Here is an 18,801-nt window from a genome sequence, read left to right on the forward strand (position 1 = left end):
ACAGTGGGCCAGGAGACCGCGCGGCCGAATCTCTAGAGACGCGTTTTGAGCTCCAGAGTCGCTAAACAGGACTCGAACCGAACGTGTGACCCCACCAATGGATTGCTCTTCGATCGAACGAGGAATCCGTTGGTGGGGTCACACGTTCGGTTCGAGTCCCATTCAGCGACTCTGGAGCTCAAAACGCGTCTGGCGTTTTGGCCACCTCCACCGGTCTTCTGGCCCACTGTGCGCTCTTGCGTGCAAGTCTCCGCCACGCCAGTCTGCCACCGCGCCGCGCTAGGCTGTGAATCGAAGCCCACTTGGCCTGCTGCTCCGAATTTTGGTCCACATTCGTCCGTTTTCCCAGTGCACCTGTCGCCTCCGGGCAGCAAACTCAGCTTACCGGTGAAGGCAGGCAGTCAGCCTTCGCCGCATCGATGCCCCTTGTTAGCACCGCACTGCAAGTGCAGCGTTCTGCTTTCTGGAACGGACCTTTGTCTGTTCGACCAGCATTGACCACTGCCCATTATCGCTGTGACTCAGAGCGACGCTTATCGCGTGACTCAACGCTCTGTCTCTCTCCCTCGCGCCTCGACGCCCCCGTGAGTGCGAGAGAGACAGAGCGACGCCACTGTGAAAGGGAAGCGTCCTTGGCGCGTCGCTCTAGATTGTCGCCGCTGTGCGAGAGAGATGGACGATCTGCAGATCGCTGGATTTGTTGTTTCCTAGTGGAGCCTCGCTGCTCGCTGCTTCCAGAGTCTTCCATCAGACATGGATCTGGCTAGCAGTGGATTGGTGGATAATCCGTCCTGGAAGGCAGTGGGTGGACCTCGCTGGACTCCCACACTACGATAGCAAGGCCCCCCGCGACGACCCAGTGACTCATATCAGAGATGACTAACACCTCGGTCGGTTTCGCTACCCACGCCGGCACACTGTCAGGGCGTCTGGGAGGGGTGCCGTCCTCGTCCTTTGGCGGTCGCAGCGCCATCTTTCGGGATGAATCGTGACGCAATCTCTCTCTCTCTCTCTCGCTCTCTCTCAGGTTTCGCGCGTGTCCCGCCGGTGTTCCCCGTACTGTCACCCCCTGACAGGTGATTGGCACTGTCTGTCTCTCTCGCTGCCGCGGGGTCGCGACGTCGTCGGCACAGCGCGGTGTGAATCAGCACCGTTGTCCTTAATCCTCGCGTTCCTTCTCCTTCTTCTTTTCTTTTTTCGCCTCTCCCTCTTCTTCTTCTTGTGGCGGCTGCGGGCCCAAATGAACAATATTGAGCCGCCATATTTGGGCTTGCCTCTTCCTCTGGGCCCCCTAATTGCGGTGGAGAGAGAGAGAGAGAGAGAGAGAGAGAGAGAGAGAGAGAGAGAGAGAGAGAGAGAGAGAGAAGAGAGAGAGAAAGAGAGAGAGAAGAAAGAGAGAGAGAGAGAGAGAGAGAGAGAGACGGCATGGCCGCTGGCATGTGTGCATGCGGCCAGTTATCCTGACGAGCGTGCGTGTCAGTGACTGCTCCTGAAACGTGACTTCTTCGACAACTCTGAGACCGCGAAGGGCCGAAGTTCGAATCCGAGGGGATCTTTGTTTTTTCTTTCGTGAATCGATCCTGGCTCGTGCCAGTAGAGTGCGTTAATTGTAAATCTCGGAGCCATCTCCACGGCCTGTCCGCCCACCACCGCCATCCACTACCAACCTGCCGGCCTTAAATTGCAATGGGAATGGCCCGGGCCCGTGTCGTGTCCGGCCTCTCTCGTGGGCCGTCAGCCAGCCACGCCCCCCTCTCTCTCTCTCTCTCTCTCTCTCTCTCTCTCTCTCTCTCTCTCTCTCTCTCTCTCTCTCTCTCTCTACCCCTCTCTCTCCCTCTCTCTCTCTCTGCCCGTCTCTCTCCCACTGCTGCCAACCGAATCATACCCTGCCAAAAAGTTAATTGCTTGTGAGGGAAGAAAGTCTGTAGGACACACCGTTCCGAAAGTCTAGTCGACAAACCTCTCGATGCAGCGAGCCCAAGGTATTGCCCAGCAAGCAGGCCGAGGTTGGCGACCCTGTCCGCACTGGTGCGTGGTGGTAATTTTTGCCTTCTTTTGTAGCACTGTGTCAATTTTGGCTGAACATTTTCGACAAAGTAATTAATGCCTGAACACCTCACCGTCTTGTCGTCACTATTGGCCAGCGACGTCCCATTTGCCCGGTACCTACGATTCCGTTAGGTTCAAAAATTCGACGGTCATCTCTTAACGTGTGTGAGAGAGGGGGGGGGGCGGAGAACGCTCTTCTCAATGGCACCTGTCTTCTCTCTTCGGTCCTGGCAGTGTAACGACACTGCAACTCTGCCCGAGGGTGTTTTTTTTTTTACAGTGTCGGGCTGCATTTATTGGTATGACGGCCTGCATATCGTCGTCCGAATCTGCATAGCGAGCTAATAGTCGGCGCATTAGTTTTAACTGCGCGGCCTAAGGGTGGGACGGCAGGTTGTTTTTATCTATCTGGAGCTGGCTTGCCCGGGGACTTCCCTGCTCTGTGTGTGTCTGTGTGAGTGTGTGTGTCTGTGTGTGAGTGTGCGCGCGCCCATACGAGTGTGGGCGACGCGGCGGTTGCGTCGTCGCGGCCCGCTCGTCGAATCCTCTCATCGTCTCCGCTGTCGATGAGCGGCGCCTGGGAACGCCTCCCAGAACGCCTTTGGAACGCCCCACCAGAACGCCCCTCCCGGATTACGGCGAGAATATGAGCTTCGAACGAGCGGCGCTGCTTCCGTGGGGGCGCCATAGACACACACACACACACTCAGACACACGTACATACACGCGTGACCACACCCCGCGACTTCGCGTGTGGCGAAATGTTTATCATTACCATTCGAATTTGCCGCCAGAGTGTTGCCAGCGAACACACACAGTGCAAAACCAATGGGGACAAAAACTGAAAATTCCCATGTTTTTATTTCTTTGAAAAAAAAAAGAATAGAAAATGATTATTTGCTTGTCCTTTGAAAACTGTGCTGTCTTCATATTTTTTATCGATGGTCTTTTTTCATTCTGTAAAAATTGTATCACTCTTCTACTTTGTAAACCAAATTGCTAACAGTTTTCTTTTTCCTTGTGTGTTGCAGGTAAGACAACCTTCCTTGGCTTATCCTCGCTCCGCCGTTAGCGTGAGTCTTGAAACCATCTCTGGCGAGAAAGGGGGGAACAAAGTGCCGATTTCCAGTCGAATCCGTCTCAAAATAATTGCCAATCAAATCTCCCCACACCCAAACAGGCGTTTCTTGAACCAAGATAATGTACTTGCCATAAGTGAACTTTCTTGACACATCCAAGAAAATTAACTTATGACAAGTACATTATCTTGGTTCAAGAAACGCCTTTTTTGAATGCAGATTTTTGTTTTAGTTTTTTTTTTTTTTTTGTTAATTGTCATGTAAAGTCTCTTGTCGATACGACAGGCGCTGAGTCGATACTTGTCGATCCCGTTCGAGAGCGGTGCTCTCTAAATGTTGTACAGTGAAGATTCTCTATATTATGGTGAAAATGTTCCATATTATGGTGGTGCAGCTGACTGCGTAACATACTCGGTAACATACCATGGAGAATTCACTGTACCTTATTGATATTTTGACGAATTTCGTTGGTATTATGGAGAAAATGTCCACCACAATATGTCGGTGCAGCCTTTCACCCCAGGACATTTACAGTGTGTGCTAGGACGGTACCGCGTCGTGCCGTTGGGTCCGAATCGGGCCCCCGTTTCCAAGGCGGTGGCGTGAACCTGCCCTTGGAGTTTTGTGTTGCCTCACTACGGTCCGGGCACTCCCTTGGCGTCTGTGTGTGTGTTCGTGTGTGCAAGTCTGGGCTGGGCCGGCTGGGCCTTGCAGGGCGTGGCGGTCGCGTTGGCGTCAAGTTGGCGTTCTCAGGGTCGCCGCTCTTTTAGTCCGCCCGCTCTGCCCGCTCTGCCCGCTCTGCCCGCTCCTAGCGCTCTAGCGGACGGACCCCGGGCTGGCTGGGCTCGGCCATCCAATCGCCCAATCGAAAGTGGAGAAGCAGGGGGAAAAAAGTCAGAGAAATGGGATTTTTTGGTTTTCGCTGGGTTTTGACGTTTTTCCCGAATTAGCACTCTGTTAATGTTGAATTTGGAAATCTCCCAAACTTCCAAAGTTCCATGGGTTATACAAAAAAAAACGGCCCCCCTCCAAAAAAATTACAAACAAAACTAATATTCACCGCGGAAACTCAATAAATTTTAGACAGTGGAGTTTTGGGGACTTTCTGAAGATAGCGGGCAAATTTTTCCTCAACAAGGTCTCTGGGAATTCTCAAGATTCTTTTAACAGTACGACAGTCTCTCTCTCCATTCTCTCTCTCTCTCTCTCGGCGTCGACGAGATATCGACAGGGACGCGTAAACGAGACTGGCCGTTGTGTGTACACTGTAGGACGCAGGCGGCAGCGGGAACTAAAGGGTTTTGCGGAGCGATAGAGGCAGCGGATTGCCGGATTTGTGCAGCGCTTCTGTGGCGCGGCGCCGCCGGCCTCAATGAGTTGAATGCGCTGAATGAATTGAATGCCGTTGAATGAATTGAATGAATTGGGCGGATTGGGTGGGACGCTGGTCAGGACCCTAAGCGGATGAATCGGTAATGATAATGAGGGGCTCGCGCGTCATTAGAATCAAGGACTGGGCCACCGAGTGCGAGAGAGAGAGACAGTGTCGGACACGGCCAAATGTTGCAGCCAACTTGTCAAAAAAAAAAAAAAACGATTTAAAAAAAACTATGATTTGCAATTTTGCTTTCTCTACATTTTTTTGTCCCTGTTACAAGTATGAGTATGTTGGAGTATGCAAATGAAGAATCTTTGACCGAAGTTTAGGATTTCCAGAGTCTGAAAAACAAATGCAGACAGGTTAGACTGCCAAACCAAACTAAAAAGTTTCGGTTTTTATAGAATACCATTGCGTATTTTTCGTGTGTAAAGTTGGCCACTAAAACACGAGGAGAAACATGCAGTGGGCTTAGACCTGGAAGACGGATAGAGGGGGATTTCGAAGAGCGGGATAGAAAGAATGATGTCGAGGGAGGGGGAGGGGGGAGGGGCCGGGCCGGGTGAAGGGCGCCCTCGCCCTGGCCAACATACATATGAGATCTGGAAGAAAATGCACGATAGTAAAAACAGGCGAGGGGGTGGTCGGGTGGTCTTCCCTCAAGGAGGGAGGGCGCAGTATTGGGATTGCTGGGGCGGGCAGGGCTGAGGCAAGGCGGGCCAGGGCAGCGCGTCCCTTGATTTCCAATTCTGCATGTTTTGGAGGAGACTTGACACTCAGCAGAAAATCCATCGCCTGGCCGAGCTTGGTCCCTTGCACCTTCGCCATGCCAGCGCTACCCAGATCGATTCGAACGCAAAACCCGGCCGGCTCTCGGTATCCGAACCCGGGCCCGCGCGGTAGGTCTTAAACCGAGGGGGAATCGCTGGGAATTTCGGTGTTCAAATCAAACTAATTTCAGTCGAATTTTTAGAAAAATCTCAATAAATTTTAATAAATTTTAGCCAATTTCAATTTTTTTTTTTGTGAATTTTGGTTACAAATTTGGCCTGAGTTATTTACCCTTGTCTAATACCTCGCATCACACGAACGCTACCTCGTCTCCGTTCTCGGCAAAAATGAATACCGATTTATTTATTTCTTTTTTCCCGCGAGACGTGAAGGCGAGTGCGCCTCGAGGTCTGCACGCTGGGTCCGCCTCTCTCCGTCTCTCTCGCACCGGTGGGGCGTCCCGGGAGTGTGCGAGAGAGACGGAGCGGCGGGGTCTTCCGAACGGAGCTCGAACAAAGCGCCCCTTGATAGCGCTGCCGCAGGCTGATTCCGAGAGCCGTTTTCGTCGCTGTCTCTCTCTCTCACCTATACGGGACGTCCCATGAGTGCGAGGGAGACAGAGCGACGGGCGCTGCCAGCGCCCCACGCGGCCGCGCCTGGAACCGCACCGCTCGCTTCCTCCGGAACCCACTGCATATTTACTCAGATAAGCCTCTCCGTATGGGGTAATTTACTGGGCCCCTCGGACATAATGTTGCAGCGGGGTTTGTAAGCAGATTATACGCGGTGGCGTGGTGGCAGGTTGCTGCCTCGCGGCGCCCCGAGAGGCGAAAGAGAGAGAAAGAAAGAGAGGGAGCGTAAGTCTTGGGGCGTCTGGGGTAGTTGTAATTGCATCCCCCGTCTAATGGGGCATTGTAACTCTCTAGCGCTACGCCGCGGCTTTTTCGCCTCGCCACTGTCCGTCTGGACAGTCGGCTGTCTCACTTGGACGATTTTCTCGCCTTTAGACCGGGTAAAGCTACCTTTTCGTGCTGCATCCGCTTCACGTCATTTTCTTAAATTATTATTTTATTTCATTTTTATTTGCTGTGCCGTTTTTAATTGGGCTAATGGGTCGCCCCTCCGCCTCTGTCAATTCCCCCGGCCACTTTGCCTGAGGTGTCTCCTCCACTGCGCCACGGCGTGGCTTTCCGCTGCTTTCCGCGGGCCGCGGCGTGCAAACAAGGGATTGGGGAGGGGGAGGGGGTTTGCTCGGGCTTTTTGCGCGCGCTCCCTTTTTTTTTGGGACGCCACTCTCGACTTGGGGGTCCCCGTGCTGCCGGCGACTGGGGTGGCGTCGGCCGCTTCCATACCGCACTTCTTCTTTCTTGCCTCCCCCCTCCCCTCCCCCTTCCCCCCAAAGCGTCGCCATTACGTGAAAGAGCGGCCAAAGAAGTAATCAGACCGCAGAATGATCAGATTCCCCCTCCCCCCCCCCTTCCCCTCCTCTGCGGCTCCGCGCCTTGGTAACAGGTGCCCCCTATGGCTGTGTTGTTATGTGAGTTGTAAATCAAGAGGAAACTCGGCCCCTCTCCCTCCCCCTCCCTTCGTCGCGGAAGAGGAAAAGAGCGAAATGAAAATAGAGGTCCAGAGACAGCGGTCGGTGGGCTTGTTTCCTTTCTTGCTTTCTTCCACGTCCCTTTTCTTCACGCGTTCGTTTTTACCTTGTCCCCCCCCCCCCCCCGGTCTTCCCCCTTCCCTCTGAAATCTCTTTCATTTTTGCCCTTTTCCGCGTCTCGGTTTGTTTCTCGCGCCCCAGAGAGATGCACAGTGGATTTGCCAGAGGACCGGCGGGGCGGCCAAAATTCTAGACGCGTTTTGAGCCCCTCAGCCGCTGAATGGGGGACTCGAGCCGGACGAGGAATCCATTGGTGGGGTCACACGTTTGATTCGAGTCGACTCTACGGCTCAAAACACGTTTAGAGTTTTGGCCGCCGCCACCGGTCCTCTGGCAAATCCACTGTGGGATGGATGGGTTTCGTGGTTCGGGGCGGCGGTGCGTTTTCGACTCGTTGCAGCTTTGCAATCCAGTGTGTGACCCTCGGTTTCTTTCTGTTGCAGTATGGGTCTGACGAGTTCGGGCAGGACTCCCCCCGGTACACGTCCCCTAAGACTGGAGGAATGTACGCCTCAGACACCTACTATATGGGTAAGTGGCAGCACTGATTGATGTGAATATTTATATTTATTTTTAATTTTAGAACAAAATAATTTTTGCGCAAATTATTTTTTTGTGCTTGATTTTTAACTTTTCTCGTGTGAAAAAAAAATAGGCTTACTTATGTACTTGTTGTTGTGTTGCAGATGGCACTGGGGCAGGGTCAGGAGACCCGTGGTCCAGCAGTGGTCAGCTCCCTCAAGGTGGCTATTCCTATGGTTCACCCTCCCTGCTACCTGGGGGCCCACCTCCCCACCTCAGCCAGACCGGCTACCCACCCCCCATGCACCTCTCACATGACCCAATGGTTTGTAGACCCTCATATTGTCGTTACATCGCTACGTAGGATGCCTTCCCTCCCTGAGTTTACGTTTGGCATGCTTGGCAATTCTTTACCTGTTCCGTCAACTAGTGACTTGTGACTCCCACTTTCCCCCAGCTGAAGGTATCACGTAACGTCCTGATCCAACAGTCAAAAGTTGTAATTCAGACTAAATGACTTTGTTACCTTTCGTTCAGATAACAGTCAAGTCACCCTCTGCTACTTATTTGTAGTCACCTGACTTCCGTAGTCTTGCATTCCATTCCCTTGACTTTTGACCCCAGCTTTCCTTTCAATACTTTTCTCCAAGCCTGTGCATGCCGCTGCGGGCCGGTCCGTTGACACGTTGTCCCTGTTGTTGCAGAGTTACGGTGCCATGTCCCCCGGCGTGCCTCCGCCGCCCAGCCAAGCCGCCTCCGAGCCGCCGTCGGCGCTGGGTCCGGACGGCGTCACCGCCATGACTGTTCCTGTGCCCAACAGCAGCCTGCCGCCCATGTCAAGTTTCCGGGGCACGGGCGGCGCCGTGCCCTCCACGGGGCCGGCGGGGGCGGGCTCGGGGCCCGGCGCGCCCGGCAACCTAACCCCCGTCACCTCGGCCGTCATCCCGACGTCGAGCCCCGCCAACCCCTCCCTCTTCACCAGCCACCACTCGCCCAGCGGCGTGGTGCCCACGCCCGGGGACACCTTAGGAAAAGCGTTAGCCTCGGTGAGTTGGAGTGTCCGAGCAGCCCTGCCCGGCCCTGCCCCGGTCACAGTATACCTGGGTAAAGTCCTACGGGACTCCAGGCCTGGGCTAAAAGTGGAGGATCCATACTCGGTCCAAAGTCACGTCAAACTGCTATCAAAATTTCTTCCTGGAATTGTTTACAACCAACACTAAGACAGAAAGTATATAAGCTCTAACTTTAAGAAAAAAAATCAAATTTTGACCTCTATTGTTTTTAGAACTTTTGTCTATTTTTGCCATTTATCGAGGCTTTTTCACCTGCAGTATGGGTTCTCTTTTTTTTTGTCATATTTCTATAAGACTAATTTTTGTTTTGTTTGGGAGCTTACCAGAATATGACTCAGTCAAATGGGATTCTGTGTCATTTGCATGTGGGCAATGAATTTAATTTGGTGTTGGAATTGAAACCATTGGCACATTCCATCTATTATTTTAATCTTAAAATTAGAAATGAAAAATTGTCTGCCCAGCTGAATTTCAACTGTTGATTTTCAAGAGACGATTGGAACTCATGATTTTAGAGCTATACACTTACAGTGGTATGGCATGTGCCAATGGCCTTATTTAGAATGTTCTATCATTCTCCAGAAAGTACTGTGCAACTTCCCTTCCCTTCCCGCCTCCATCATCCCTGTCCTCTACCCCTGTCCCAAAATGACACTGCTCCTGTTCCACTCACCCCACCTCATTCTGCCGGTTCATTCTGGGGCTTGGTTCTTATCTCTAACTGCTACACCATACCAATTAACAAATTAGGGAATGTCCATAAATCACGTGAGGTAAATTTTGTCTTTTTTTTTTTTGGTGGCCCCCTTTCTATTGTGGAAGTGAATGAGCCAGTCTTGAGCTGGTTATGCTCTGAGAAGTCTCCTCCTCATTTTGAAATTGAACCTCACGTCATGTATGGCTACCCCTTAATTAAACTTAATGGTGATGGGTCGAATGGGTGCTTGGTGATGCGCAGATCTATCCGTCGGAGCACAGTGTGGCCAGCAGTTACAGTTCAAACCCATCTACACCCGTCAGCTCCCCTCCCCCTTTAGGGGGTGGTGGCGGGAGCGGGGCGGGGGGGCCCTCAGGGCCGTGGCCGTCCGGGGCTGGAGCCGGCGGCCCCCCCAGCGGGGCTAACCCCTCATCCCCACACTTTTCCTCAGCACCCCACCATCATTCTAACTTACATATGGTAAAGGACCTTTTTTTATTGTCAGTGGAATGAGTTGATTGCTCATAATAATAGTGTCCGCAATTTTTCAAATTATTTTTTTTTTGTAATTTCTATATAATGGTCAAGTGATGACTGACTTTATGGGCTTTCAATTTGTTCCATCTGAAATTTATTTGGTTTTGTGTGTCAAAGTGTGAGGGAACCATACGTGCTTTTCCCCCCTTACAGTGTGTATTTTATGTCACTAGTCCCAAGCACTGTGCTCTGGGTTGTAGTCTTTCACAGAATGTTCACTCAAGTCTGACTTATGGTACTTCTGAATCTTTAAAAGCTTTGCTCTGCTTTAGGTTGTTCTATATTTGCTTTAATAGAGCTCAAGTTCATTCTTGGACAAGTTTAATCGTGCTTAGTTTGATGTTTATTTCTGTGAACTCTCAATTTTTTATTGAAACTCTAGTGCATGATTTTTGAAATACGTTTTTTCTTTATGATTTAAGTTGTAGCTTTTTGGGATTATGTTCCTTATTTTTAGTTTGTTTTTAATTTTCGTTGTTTGATTTGTTTGGTTTTTTTTGTTTTTGTTTTGTTTGGCACATGCTCCTGACACACTAACAGAGCGCGCCCCTTGAAGAAAGATTGGATGCAGCGATTGGGTTCCTTCGGGATCATAGTGAAGTAAGACATGCATCATTTGTCATTTTTTTTGTTTATCAGTCTCATTTGTTTTTCTGCTTAGTGAGATCCGCCTGCCTTTTCTATTTCATTTTCAAAGCTTTGCTAGCAAAGCTGCCTTAGTATTGATTGCAACCGTTTAATGCTAAAGATGAAGTACCTGTGTTGTGTTCCTTGTTCTTTACTGCGTTTGGGAAACAAATGCAATAGTTCATCTGATATTTTCAGAAATCTTACTAATCTTGTTGTTAACTTACATGGAAAGTAACTTCTGAACCTGTTCTTTTGTCTCTCACACTGTAATCTGACACAAATGAGAAGGGTGCTTGTTGAAATGGAGCCCCCAGAGTCCCAGATCAAGACCAGACCAGTGTAGCACCAGTGTTGCAGTTGTGACAAAGCGGTAGCAGTTCCTTACTCCTGCCTCTGGGTGCTCTTCCTGTTTGTGTCGGAGTATAAGTGCTCTATATTTTCTGCAATCACCTTCACTGTGGACTAATCAACAGGATGCGTCTCAGCTTTCTTCTCTCTAACTTAATTAACCAAACCCTACCATTGTTCCCTTGCAACTCAATGCATCAGCAATGTTCTTACCAAGGTTTTTGCCTCTAGGGAACTCGCATGGAAGAACGATTGGATGATGCCATAAATGTTTTGAGGAACCATGCTGAGAGCCAGCAGCTCCTGGGCCATGGTCTTCCTTTACCACCACATCATGGGCATCATACACATTCCACCAATGGTCTCCTTCAACCCCCAAATTACCATCACGACCCTTCCTTAGAACCCCACCTGGTAAGTGAAATTCACTTCATCATCATGTTGTTCACTTCCATAGCTGTTTAGTTCATGTCTTCTTCACTTCAACTTGTTTTATTCAAATCTCTTCATTCTTTTGCAGGCCAATGCACATCCAGTGACCCCTGGCAGTACTGTGCCTTTACCCCAAGGATCATACCCTGGGCTATCGTCAACTCCAGATGAGGCCCCAGTAAAGTTAGAGCGAGGCAGTAAGTTTTATTTTTTATGTCAGTGATTGGATTCCTGTAACTTTTAGACTCTGTTTTCACTTATGTTGTTTGCTTTCAGGAAAACGAAAAGACCCACCAGACAGCACAGACACTAAACCAAGTAGCAGCGACCTTCTCGGAAGCCTTGTTAATTCAACTTCAAGCAATAAAGCAGGATCAAAGAGATCACGAAGGTACTTTGAATTGACCATACACGTTTTATGGTGGTTTTTTGTTTGTAGAATATGAAAATGTTTTGTTCTTACACTAACTAACAAACTTTTGTGTGCCTGCAGTTGTTCAAGTGCGGATGATGACAATGAAGATCCTGCAACTAAAGCGCACAGGGAGAAAGAAAGACGTCAAGCCAACAATGTCAGAGAAAGGTAAGTCTTACAATCTTTCATGCAACTTTCTCCATATTCCATAGTTTGAGATGTAGCCAAATTCGTCTTGGTAATCTGAACTGTTCAATATATCTACACTTCACATTTGTTCATTCATTGAATGAGAGCATGCTTTTATTTTTATTATTTGGGGGCTGGTGGGAGGTTTAGTTTTCAAAGTTGTACTTTCTCATCATAGTTCAGGAGAATTTTGTGAACCTAGCTTAATCCCATAATCTCCCTGCACTTTCTCTCGCCTCCATTCATTCCTTTTAAAGTATGAACTGAATATTTTTCAAAACATTTGAAGAGAACGGACTTGAAATATTTGCTCTTTGGTTTACTGAAAGAAGTAAAGTAATATATACTTCATTTTTTAAGCCAGAGCTGGACTTGATAAATTGTTGTATGGTTACATAAATTTAAAACAGCTCCTCCGTTTCTTTGTAATAATATACTTAAAGGAATAGCTGTTTTAAAATATGTGTTGCTAATCAGCTTTTATGCAGTGCACTTTTCATGGTTCAAGTCCTAAAAGCACTCAATACATATGCACTCTGCATATTTTAATTTGTGTGTAAGGCACATCAAAACACTTTAAGGGACTGCAAAATTTACAAGTGGTAGCATTTCTCTAGTGGATAATTTATGTTCAACATCTTGGACTCTTTGATTGCTGTTGTCTTGGAAAGCGCTGAACGAAAAAGCAGCAACAGTGAATATTGGTGAAAACATGTAATTACTACAGTTTTGAATTTCTTTTCCACCTTCTGAGTTTGTCGGATTTTGTTCTGTGCCGATTATTGCTGGTGTCATAGAACGATTCTATAAAGCTGGAATGGGTGCCGAGTGGTTAGAGGGTTGAACCGTGAAGGTCACTGGCCATGATATTTCAAAGACACGCTTTCTGATGGCGTTTTGTTTTTCCCTCAAGCGAGGACGATATTGATGACCCGGTTCTTAAGGCTCATCGAGAGAAGGAACGAAGGCAAGCCAACAATGCCCGAGAGAGGTAATTGTCGAGGTTGTCATGAAGCTGCTGAGAGCACTCCGCAATGGAGTGTAGCCATTATTAGGCCTCCACTGGGTTCTAGGAGTATATTTACATTTGCATTGGGATCCATTTACTTTAGGCAAACAGTAGACCAGCTTCCATAGCATTATCAAAAATGCCTTTTTTCTTTGGGTCCCTGGGGTCTCTTGGAATAATGTTGCAGAACAACTTGAGAAAGATCTCTTAGTCAAATCCAAATGCTTTCATGAATCAATCTACTGTCAGTCGAGGGTGTTCATTGGTGCATTTACTACTTACTTTGTTCTAGATGGATTACATGCTTTCACAATTTTTCTATTATTCACTGTTAGTCTCTTTAAAATAATTCTTGCTTTTGAACATTATTTTCATCTTTACTTGTAGAATGCATGAGAAGTCACTGAGTCCTAATAACTATGTGCAGTTTTCCAAATGAAAACACAGGCTGCTAAAGAAACTAAAGCTTATAGTAACCCTTTATGTGTGTCTTTTCTTATCAGGATACGTATCCGAGACATCAATGAAGCCCTAAAGGAATTAGGACGAATGTGTATGTCTCACTTGAAGACGGACAAACCTCAGACGAAGTTGGGCATATTAAATATGGCTGTAGAAGTGATAATGTCGCTTGAGCAGCAAGTTCGGGGTAAGATATTTTTCTCAATTACTCTTGTTATCCAAATTTGATTGATACTATGTCTTAAATATTTGCATGGTTTTGTGTTTCAGAACGAAATTTAAATCCCAAAGCTGCCTGCCTAAAGAGACGGGAGGAAGAGAAGGCCGAAGATAATACACCAAAGCTGGGGGGAGGGCACCATCTAGGACACGGACCTGGGCCCCATATGGTTCAGCCACCTTACCACACCATGCCACCGGTAAGTTTCAGCCCCACTTCTCACTTATTACTGATAAATTGGATTGGTGGTTTATTGAGTATTAATTGTGTCTTCTTCCCTTATTAGTTGCAGGGTCCCCCATCAACCTTGCAACACAATCCGCCTGGGCCCCAGTAGCACATAAAGACAAGATAGAACCTCTGTTCTTCAATCAAGCCATACCAAAAGCACACTGCGTGGAGTTATTTTTGTTGTCTTTTTCTATGAAAGAAAAAAGAAGATCATGTCGAGTGATGTTTCTGCCTAGTACAACTTAAATTAGAACCTGTGGACAAAGTGTAATGACATTTTATGAAATGTTCACCTGTGACAAAAGTGAATGGGAAAATGTTATGTATCTAGTGGAGAAGTGTTGATTTTCTGTCTGTCTGGCATCACAGCACCGTTTTGCCAAGGTGCATGTACTGTGAAAGTTGTCTGTTGCCCTGTAAATAAACATACTCACCATGATGTCAAATGTCATTAAATTTTCATTGTGTTGGCTTTGTTCCAGAAGCTGATTTAATGATGAGATTGTGTATATTGTTCGTGCAATTACAGGTCCTACACTTAGTTATACATAGTACTTGTTACTGACCATTTGGCATCACCAGTACCTGTAAACGATGCAAGCACTTCACCCATTGTGATAAAGAGTCATGACCTACATGCATTTTAGTCATTGGCTTCCAAGCTCTAAATTTTGTTATCAATTCTTTTGTGTTTGTGGGTTACTCAAGGTGGTGCTTGATCATCTCATAGCTATCATCTTTGTTTTGTGATTGGCTCTCTTCCTAACTTACTTTGTCTCGCGTCAACTTAACACTTGTGAAAAATGTGTTTGTACCTGTGAGAGACTATTTCTAGAAGCCATATCAGTGGCTTCTCTGTTTTGTATCCTTTTAAACAAAAATAAAATTCAACCATTGACCTAGATTTGTCATCATGAATTTAAGTACAATAAGCATCAAGAGCAAGTGTTGGGCTGTGCCTGTGATTGTACGGAATTTAGATAAGATGAAAGACACGGTTGCCTCATTGCTTCTCTTTATCTTGCCCAGGGTAATGGTTTCATGTGTTTGCTCCTTTTGCCAGAATTTGGCTGTAACTTTATAGATGTATTATAACTGATCATGCATAGGAAAATTTTATTACTGTTTTATTTTTTTCTTTCAAACCTGTGTTGTTGTGCATCCCTAGCATGTTTAGTCCAAAGTAAGATTCATATTCTTGCAAGCAATGATAAGGATCTTATCATTGGTTTGTTTCTCAACTGAACTTGTATTTAGACATGCCTTTTCATAACAATTCTTTGCTCTGTAGAAAGCACAGGAACAAGGACTTATGACAAGTCATTTTCACTTCCTTGTGCTTTGTTACTGACCAAAGAATTGATCAATTCAATTCTTGACTAAATGAGAAATTAAACCAAAGGAACACTGCACAGAAAAATTTCCTGTTCTATTATGAATAGAACTGGTAAAAAATCATCGTAAAAGTGTTCTGCTTGATTTTTATGACTGTATAGTGCTTCTGAGGGTTGTTTCTCAGGCAAAAGAATGCATTCATTCTACAGTAAGGAAACCAAAGCTTATTGCATGTTGTGGCAGTTTCTCTATGCCTTGTCATGAAGCTGTTGTTCAATTGGTTTCTCTCATTTTAATTTTATTTAATTTATCTTATGATGCTGTTCCTATTGAACTGGACTTCTTAATGATGCCTGTTAAATGACTGTTACAATTGTTTGCTGATGTAGCTTTTAAGTTCTTTACTTTTCTTGTCTTTTCAAACTAGATAGGCATTGTTTCTGTTTGCATTTATATCTGTGTAAGTTTATGTGTCATCTTTTTTATTTTTTTTTTTTTATTTTTTTTAAGTTAGCTGCAATTCCATGCTTTTGACTTTTGGAGAATTTTAAATTTCAGTCAGTATTTTTTTAAAGCAGAGTGTTGGTTTTCAATTTTGCTTCTCTTTTTCCTATGAATGAAATCAAACTTGCAGCACAGATGTGAAACAAAAGCTGTTTTCCTGCATGACTGGGGCTTAGACATGATTGAGCTCTTGGGGCCAGTCTCTGTATTAAAAGCTTTTAAAAGTACCTAAACGTACTTGTTCCTCATTATTATTATTATTATCATTATTATTATTGTAAGAGCATAATCTTCCAAAATATTGCCTTAAAGAGGCCAAATTATTTGTTAGTAATTTATTTGAGGGCAGTGCTAAACCTACCATGACTATTATGGAAGTTTTCAGCTCCAGGATCATGTCTCCTCCCATTTTGATCCTAGTTTTATCATAATGACAGGTATTATTTTCTCTGATGCGGAGTAAATGCATATATGTTACATTTTGTGTGTTGAAAACCATGTCAACTGAGGCAAGGGTGTCTTTAATTTCATTTCTAAAGAGATTGTAAGGGCAGTCAGTCTTAAAACATGCAAGCAGCATTTTTTTATTTAGAAAGTGTACATTGTAAATTTGAATATTGGAGAAAGAAACGTCCACATTGTGAATACGAAATATGTGATTGATTTAATGTACAATGTTTGTTAATAAGGTTTGATTTGTCAGTAGGGAGGATTAAACCAAACCTTTGGAGCAAGCATGAAATGATTTGAATGTACTATGTAAAAAGTAATAGCATTACATATAGTAAAATAATGATAATACTGTATTTTTCATGATGTATGAGTGTGTTGTTAAACTTATAATTACACAATTAGTGCTCTTACCCAAATCCAGATTGAGAGAGTGAATGAGAGTTAGAGAGATTGTCGTTTAGTTTTTTATTATTATTTTCCTTTTCTTAGAAAATCAAATACTGTGTTCATTAGGTTGGAAGTACTGTTCTGTTGCGGTTTAAAACTTACTAAATGATGATGTTAAAGCGTTTATTATGTACTGCACTAAATTATGTAATTTTTTTACAGAAAGGAATATGTGCATACAATTGTAAATCAACTAATGCAATTCTTTATGGATGTGAAATTTTCAAAGCAAGTTTTATGTAAAACCATCGAAGCTTCTAAGGGGATCAAACTAATGCAGCAAACAGTTTGGCTTTTGTTTTCATTTCTAAAAAAAAAATAAAAACACAGCCTTAAAGAAATTGTCATATTCTTCCGTTATAGTGAGAGAACTGTTTTAAGTGCAAATGTTTTTTTATTCTTTTCTTTTCTGAAAATATATGTGCCATTTTTCCATATTGCATTTCTTTTCTTCAACCCCATTCCGATGTTATTGCTGAAGGAAAAGAGACACACCACAAAAGACGCAAGAATGGGTTACTACTTTCAATACGTAAACGTTTCTAGTGAAACCTCCTCAGATTTGTCTGAAATTCGTTTAGGACGTTGCTATGGGTCTCAGATAAAGACATCCAGCGCCCAATGGTCTTTGACACATTCTATTTGGTGTGAAAATGACTTTCCCCATGATGCAAGTTGAGTTGAAGTAGCTGTGAAGAGTGTCTTGCCTACCTTTACAGCGCACACTCAAAAGCATTCTAGTTTTTCGCCAGAAAAACACCGTTCAGGGCTTAGATGACCAGTGAAATAGTGTCAGGAGTCTAGGGAGAGTACTCCAGCACAACATACCCGAATTTGGGCTATTTTAAATTCTTTGCCCAAAACATGAAAAGACCAACATTTTTTCGACGAAAACGGTCGACCACCGCCGATCTGTCTGAAATTCATATGGAACGTTGCTATGGGTCTTAGAAACAGACATCCGTTGTCCAATGGTCTTTGACGCATTCTATTCGGTGTGAAAATGACATTGCAAGTTGAGCTGCGGTACGGTCAAGAGCTGTGGGCGATGGGTTGCCGACCTTCACGGCGCATGCTCAAAGCAATCCAGTTTTCGCCAGGAAAAACATAGTTTAGGGCCGAAATGACCAGTGAGCGGCGCATGCTCCAATGACTCCAGCTCCGCCTCTGCTCGTGGTCAGAATGGCGGGACTTCGCGCTCATGCATCTGAGAGAGAAAGCTACATAGTGTCGCGCCACCAAGGTAGGCCACCTATTTGACACGCTGAGATGGGTTGGGGACCGACGGCATCGTCAAGGTAGGCCACCCATTTGACACGCTGCTGCAAAAGCAGTGCTTGCGGCGGAAAATACACGCCCAGTCGGGATTTGAACCTAAGTATTTCTAACCACGACCGACACCTCAGCCCACTGAGCCACCGAGGCACCAAATGATGATTGCTTGTCCAAACTTAGAGTGATGGTACCGAATTCAAGCAGACAACTGAGGAAAATGTTCCTGCACCTGGGATTCGAATCCAAGTGCTTACTCGGAGCGTCTACTTCCTCTGCGCTCTCAGCCGCCGAGACATTGGTAGCTGTTTGCCGATGTTGATACCGGTGGTACGGGATTCAAGGTTCAAGGTTCAACTGAGGAAAACATTGCCTCTTCTCTGGGATTTGAACCAGTTTCTTCTCTCGGGGCGGCCGCTACCTCTGCGCCCTGAGCCACCAAATCTTACAGTCTCTCCTTGCCCAAATTCGGTTATCTGATTCTTCGAGAAGTAAACTGAGAGTTTGGGAACCAAACTGAGGAAAAGATTGGAGACTGTGGGACTCGAACCCGAGCTTTTCACTTGACAGCCGGCTCCTTAGCCCTCTCAGCTACCAACTCGCTAAGAAGATGTTGCCACGAACTTGTACTGCTGATTGACACACGCTGACTCCTGCTCTGACTTTGCTGCGCTGCTGCGCTGACTTTGCGGAACCTTAACTGAGCATAGCTCAGGGCAGCACGCGCCCGGCTCGGCCAATCTGCAAAAGCTATTCAGGGCGACACGCTAACGGGTTAATCGCTGCAGATTTACCATTTTGTCTCGGCGTGGGTCGTCGGACAGAGAAAGGGGAGAGGGAGAGGGGAGAGGGGAGGACCAAGGCTGCGTTCGGCACAGCCTCGGCTAGGGAGGCCCGGGTCCCGTGATGGATCATCGGAGTGTGTGTGTGTGTGTGTGTGTGTGTGTGTGTGTGTGTGTGTGTGTGTGTGTGTGTGTGTTTTCAGAGAGAGAGAGATGAATAGACTCTTCTGAATCTCACGCGGCAGGCGCTGTGTTGCGGATTCCACCGCCTCTTGGCCGCTTGGGAGGGAAGTCCCTTTCCCCTCCCGT

At 46.3% G+C, this 18,801-nt stretch overlaps 1 protein-coding gene across 9 annotated transcripts in view; it reads left to right on the top strand.

The window, feature by feature from the left end:
- Positions 1-16,875, top strand: part of LOC117648282 (transcription factor 12-like) — a 134,911-nt gene extending 118,036 nt beyond the window's left edge. For 3 of the 9 annotated variants that reach the window (XM_034390734.1, XM_034390742.1, XM_034390766.1), the window contains 13 exons: positions 7,378-7,465; positions 7,621-7,781; positions 8,161-8,502; positions 9,488-9,706; positions 10,304-10,363; positions 10,973-11,155; positions 11,262-11,370; positions 11,450-11,564; positions 11,667-11,756; positions 12,691-12,768; positions 13,290-13,435; positions 13,519-13,667; positions 13,755-16,875. In XM_034390734.1, coding sequence (XP_034246625.1) covers positions 7,378-7,465; positions 7,621-7,781; positions 8,161-8,502; positions 9,488-9,706; positions 10,304-10,363; positions 10,973-11,155; positions 11,262-11,370; positions 11,450-11,564; positions 11,667-11,756; positions 12,691-12,768; positions 13,290-13,435; positions 13,519-13,667; positions 13,755-13,805 — 1,791 coding nt within the window. In that variant the 3' untranslated portion in view covers positions 13,806-16,875. Of the gene's footprint in view, positions 1-3,080; positions 3,123-7,377; positions 7,466-7,620; positions 7,782-8,160; positions 8,503-9,487; positions 9,707-10,303; positions 10,364-10,972; positions 11,156-11,261; positions 11,371-11,449; positions 11,565-11,666; positions 11,757-12,690; positions 12,769-13,289; positions 13,436-13,518; positions 13,668-13,754 lie in introns of all 9 variants that reach the window. The other 6 variants (XM_034390724.1, XM_034390750.1, XM_034390758.1 and 3 more) reach the window with 6 other exon arrangements.
- Positions 16,876-18,801: the final 1,926 nt, after the last annotated feature.

Source organism: Thrips palmi, unplaced genomic scaffold (assembly GCF_012932325.1).
Source record: "Thrips palmi isolate BJ-2018 unplaced genomic scaffold, TpBJ-2018v1 HiC_scaffold_10, whole genome shotgun sequence".
Taxonomy (NCBI): Eukaryota; Metazoa; Arthropoda; class Insecta; order Thysanoptera; family Thripidae; genus Thrips; species Thrips palmi.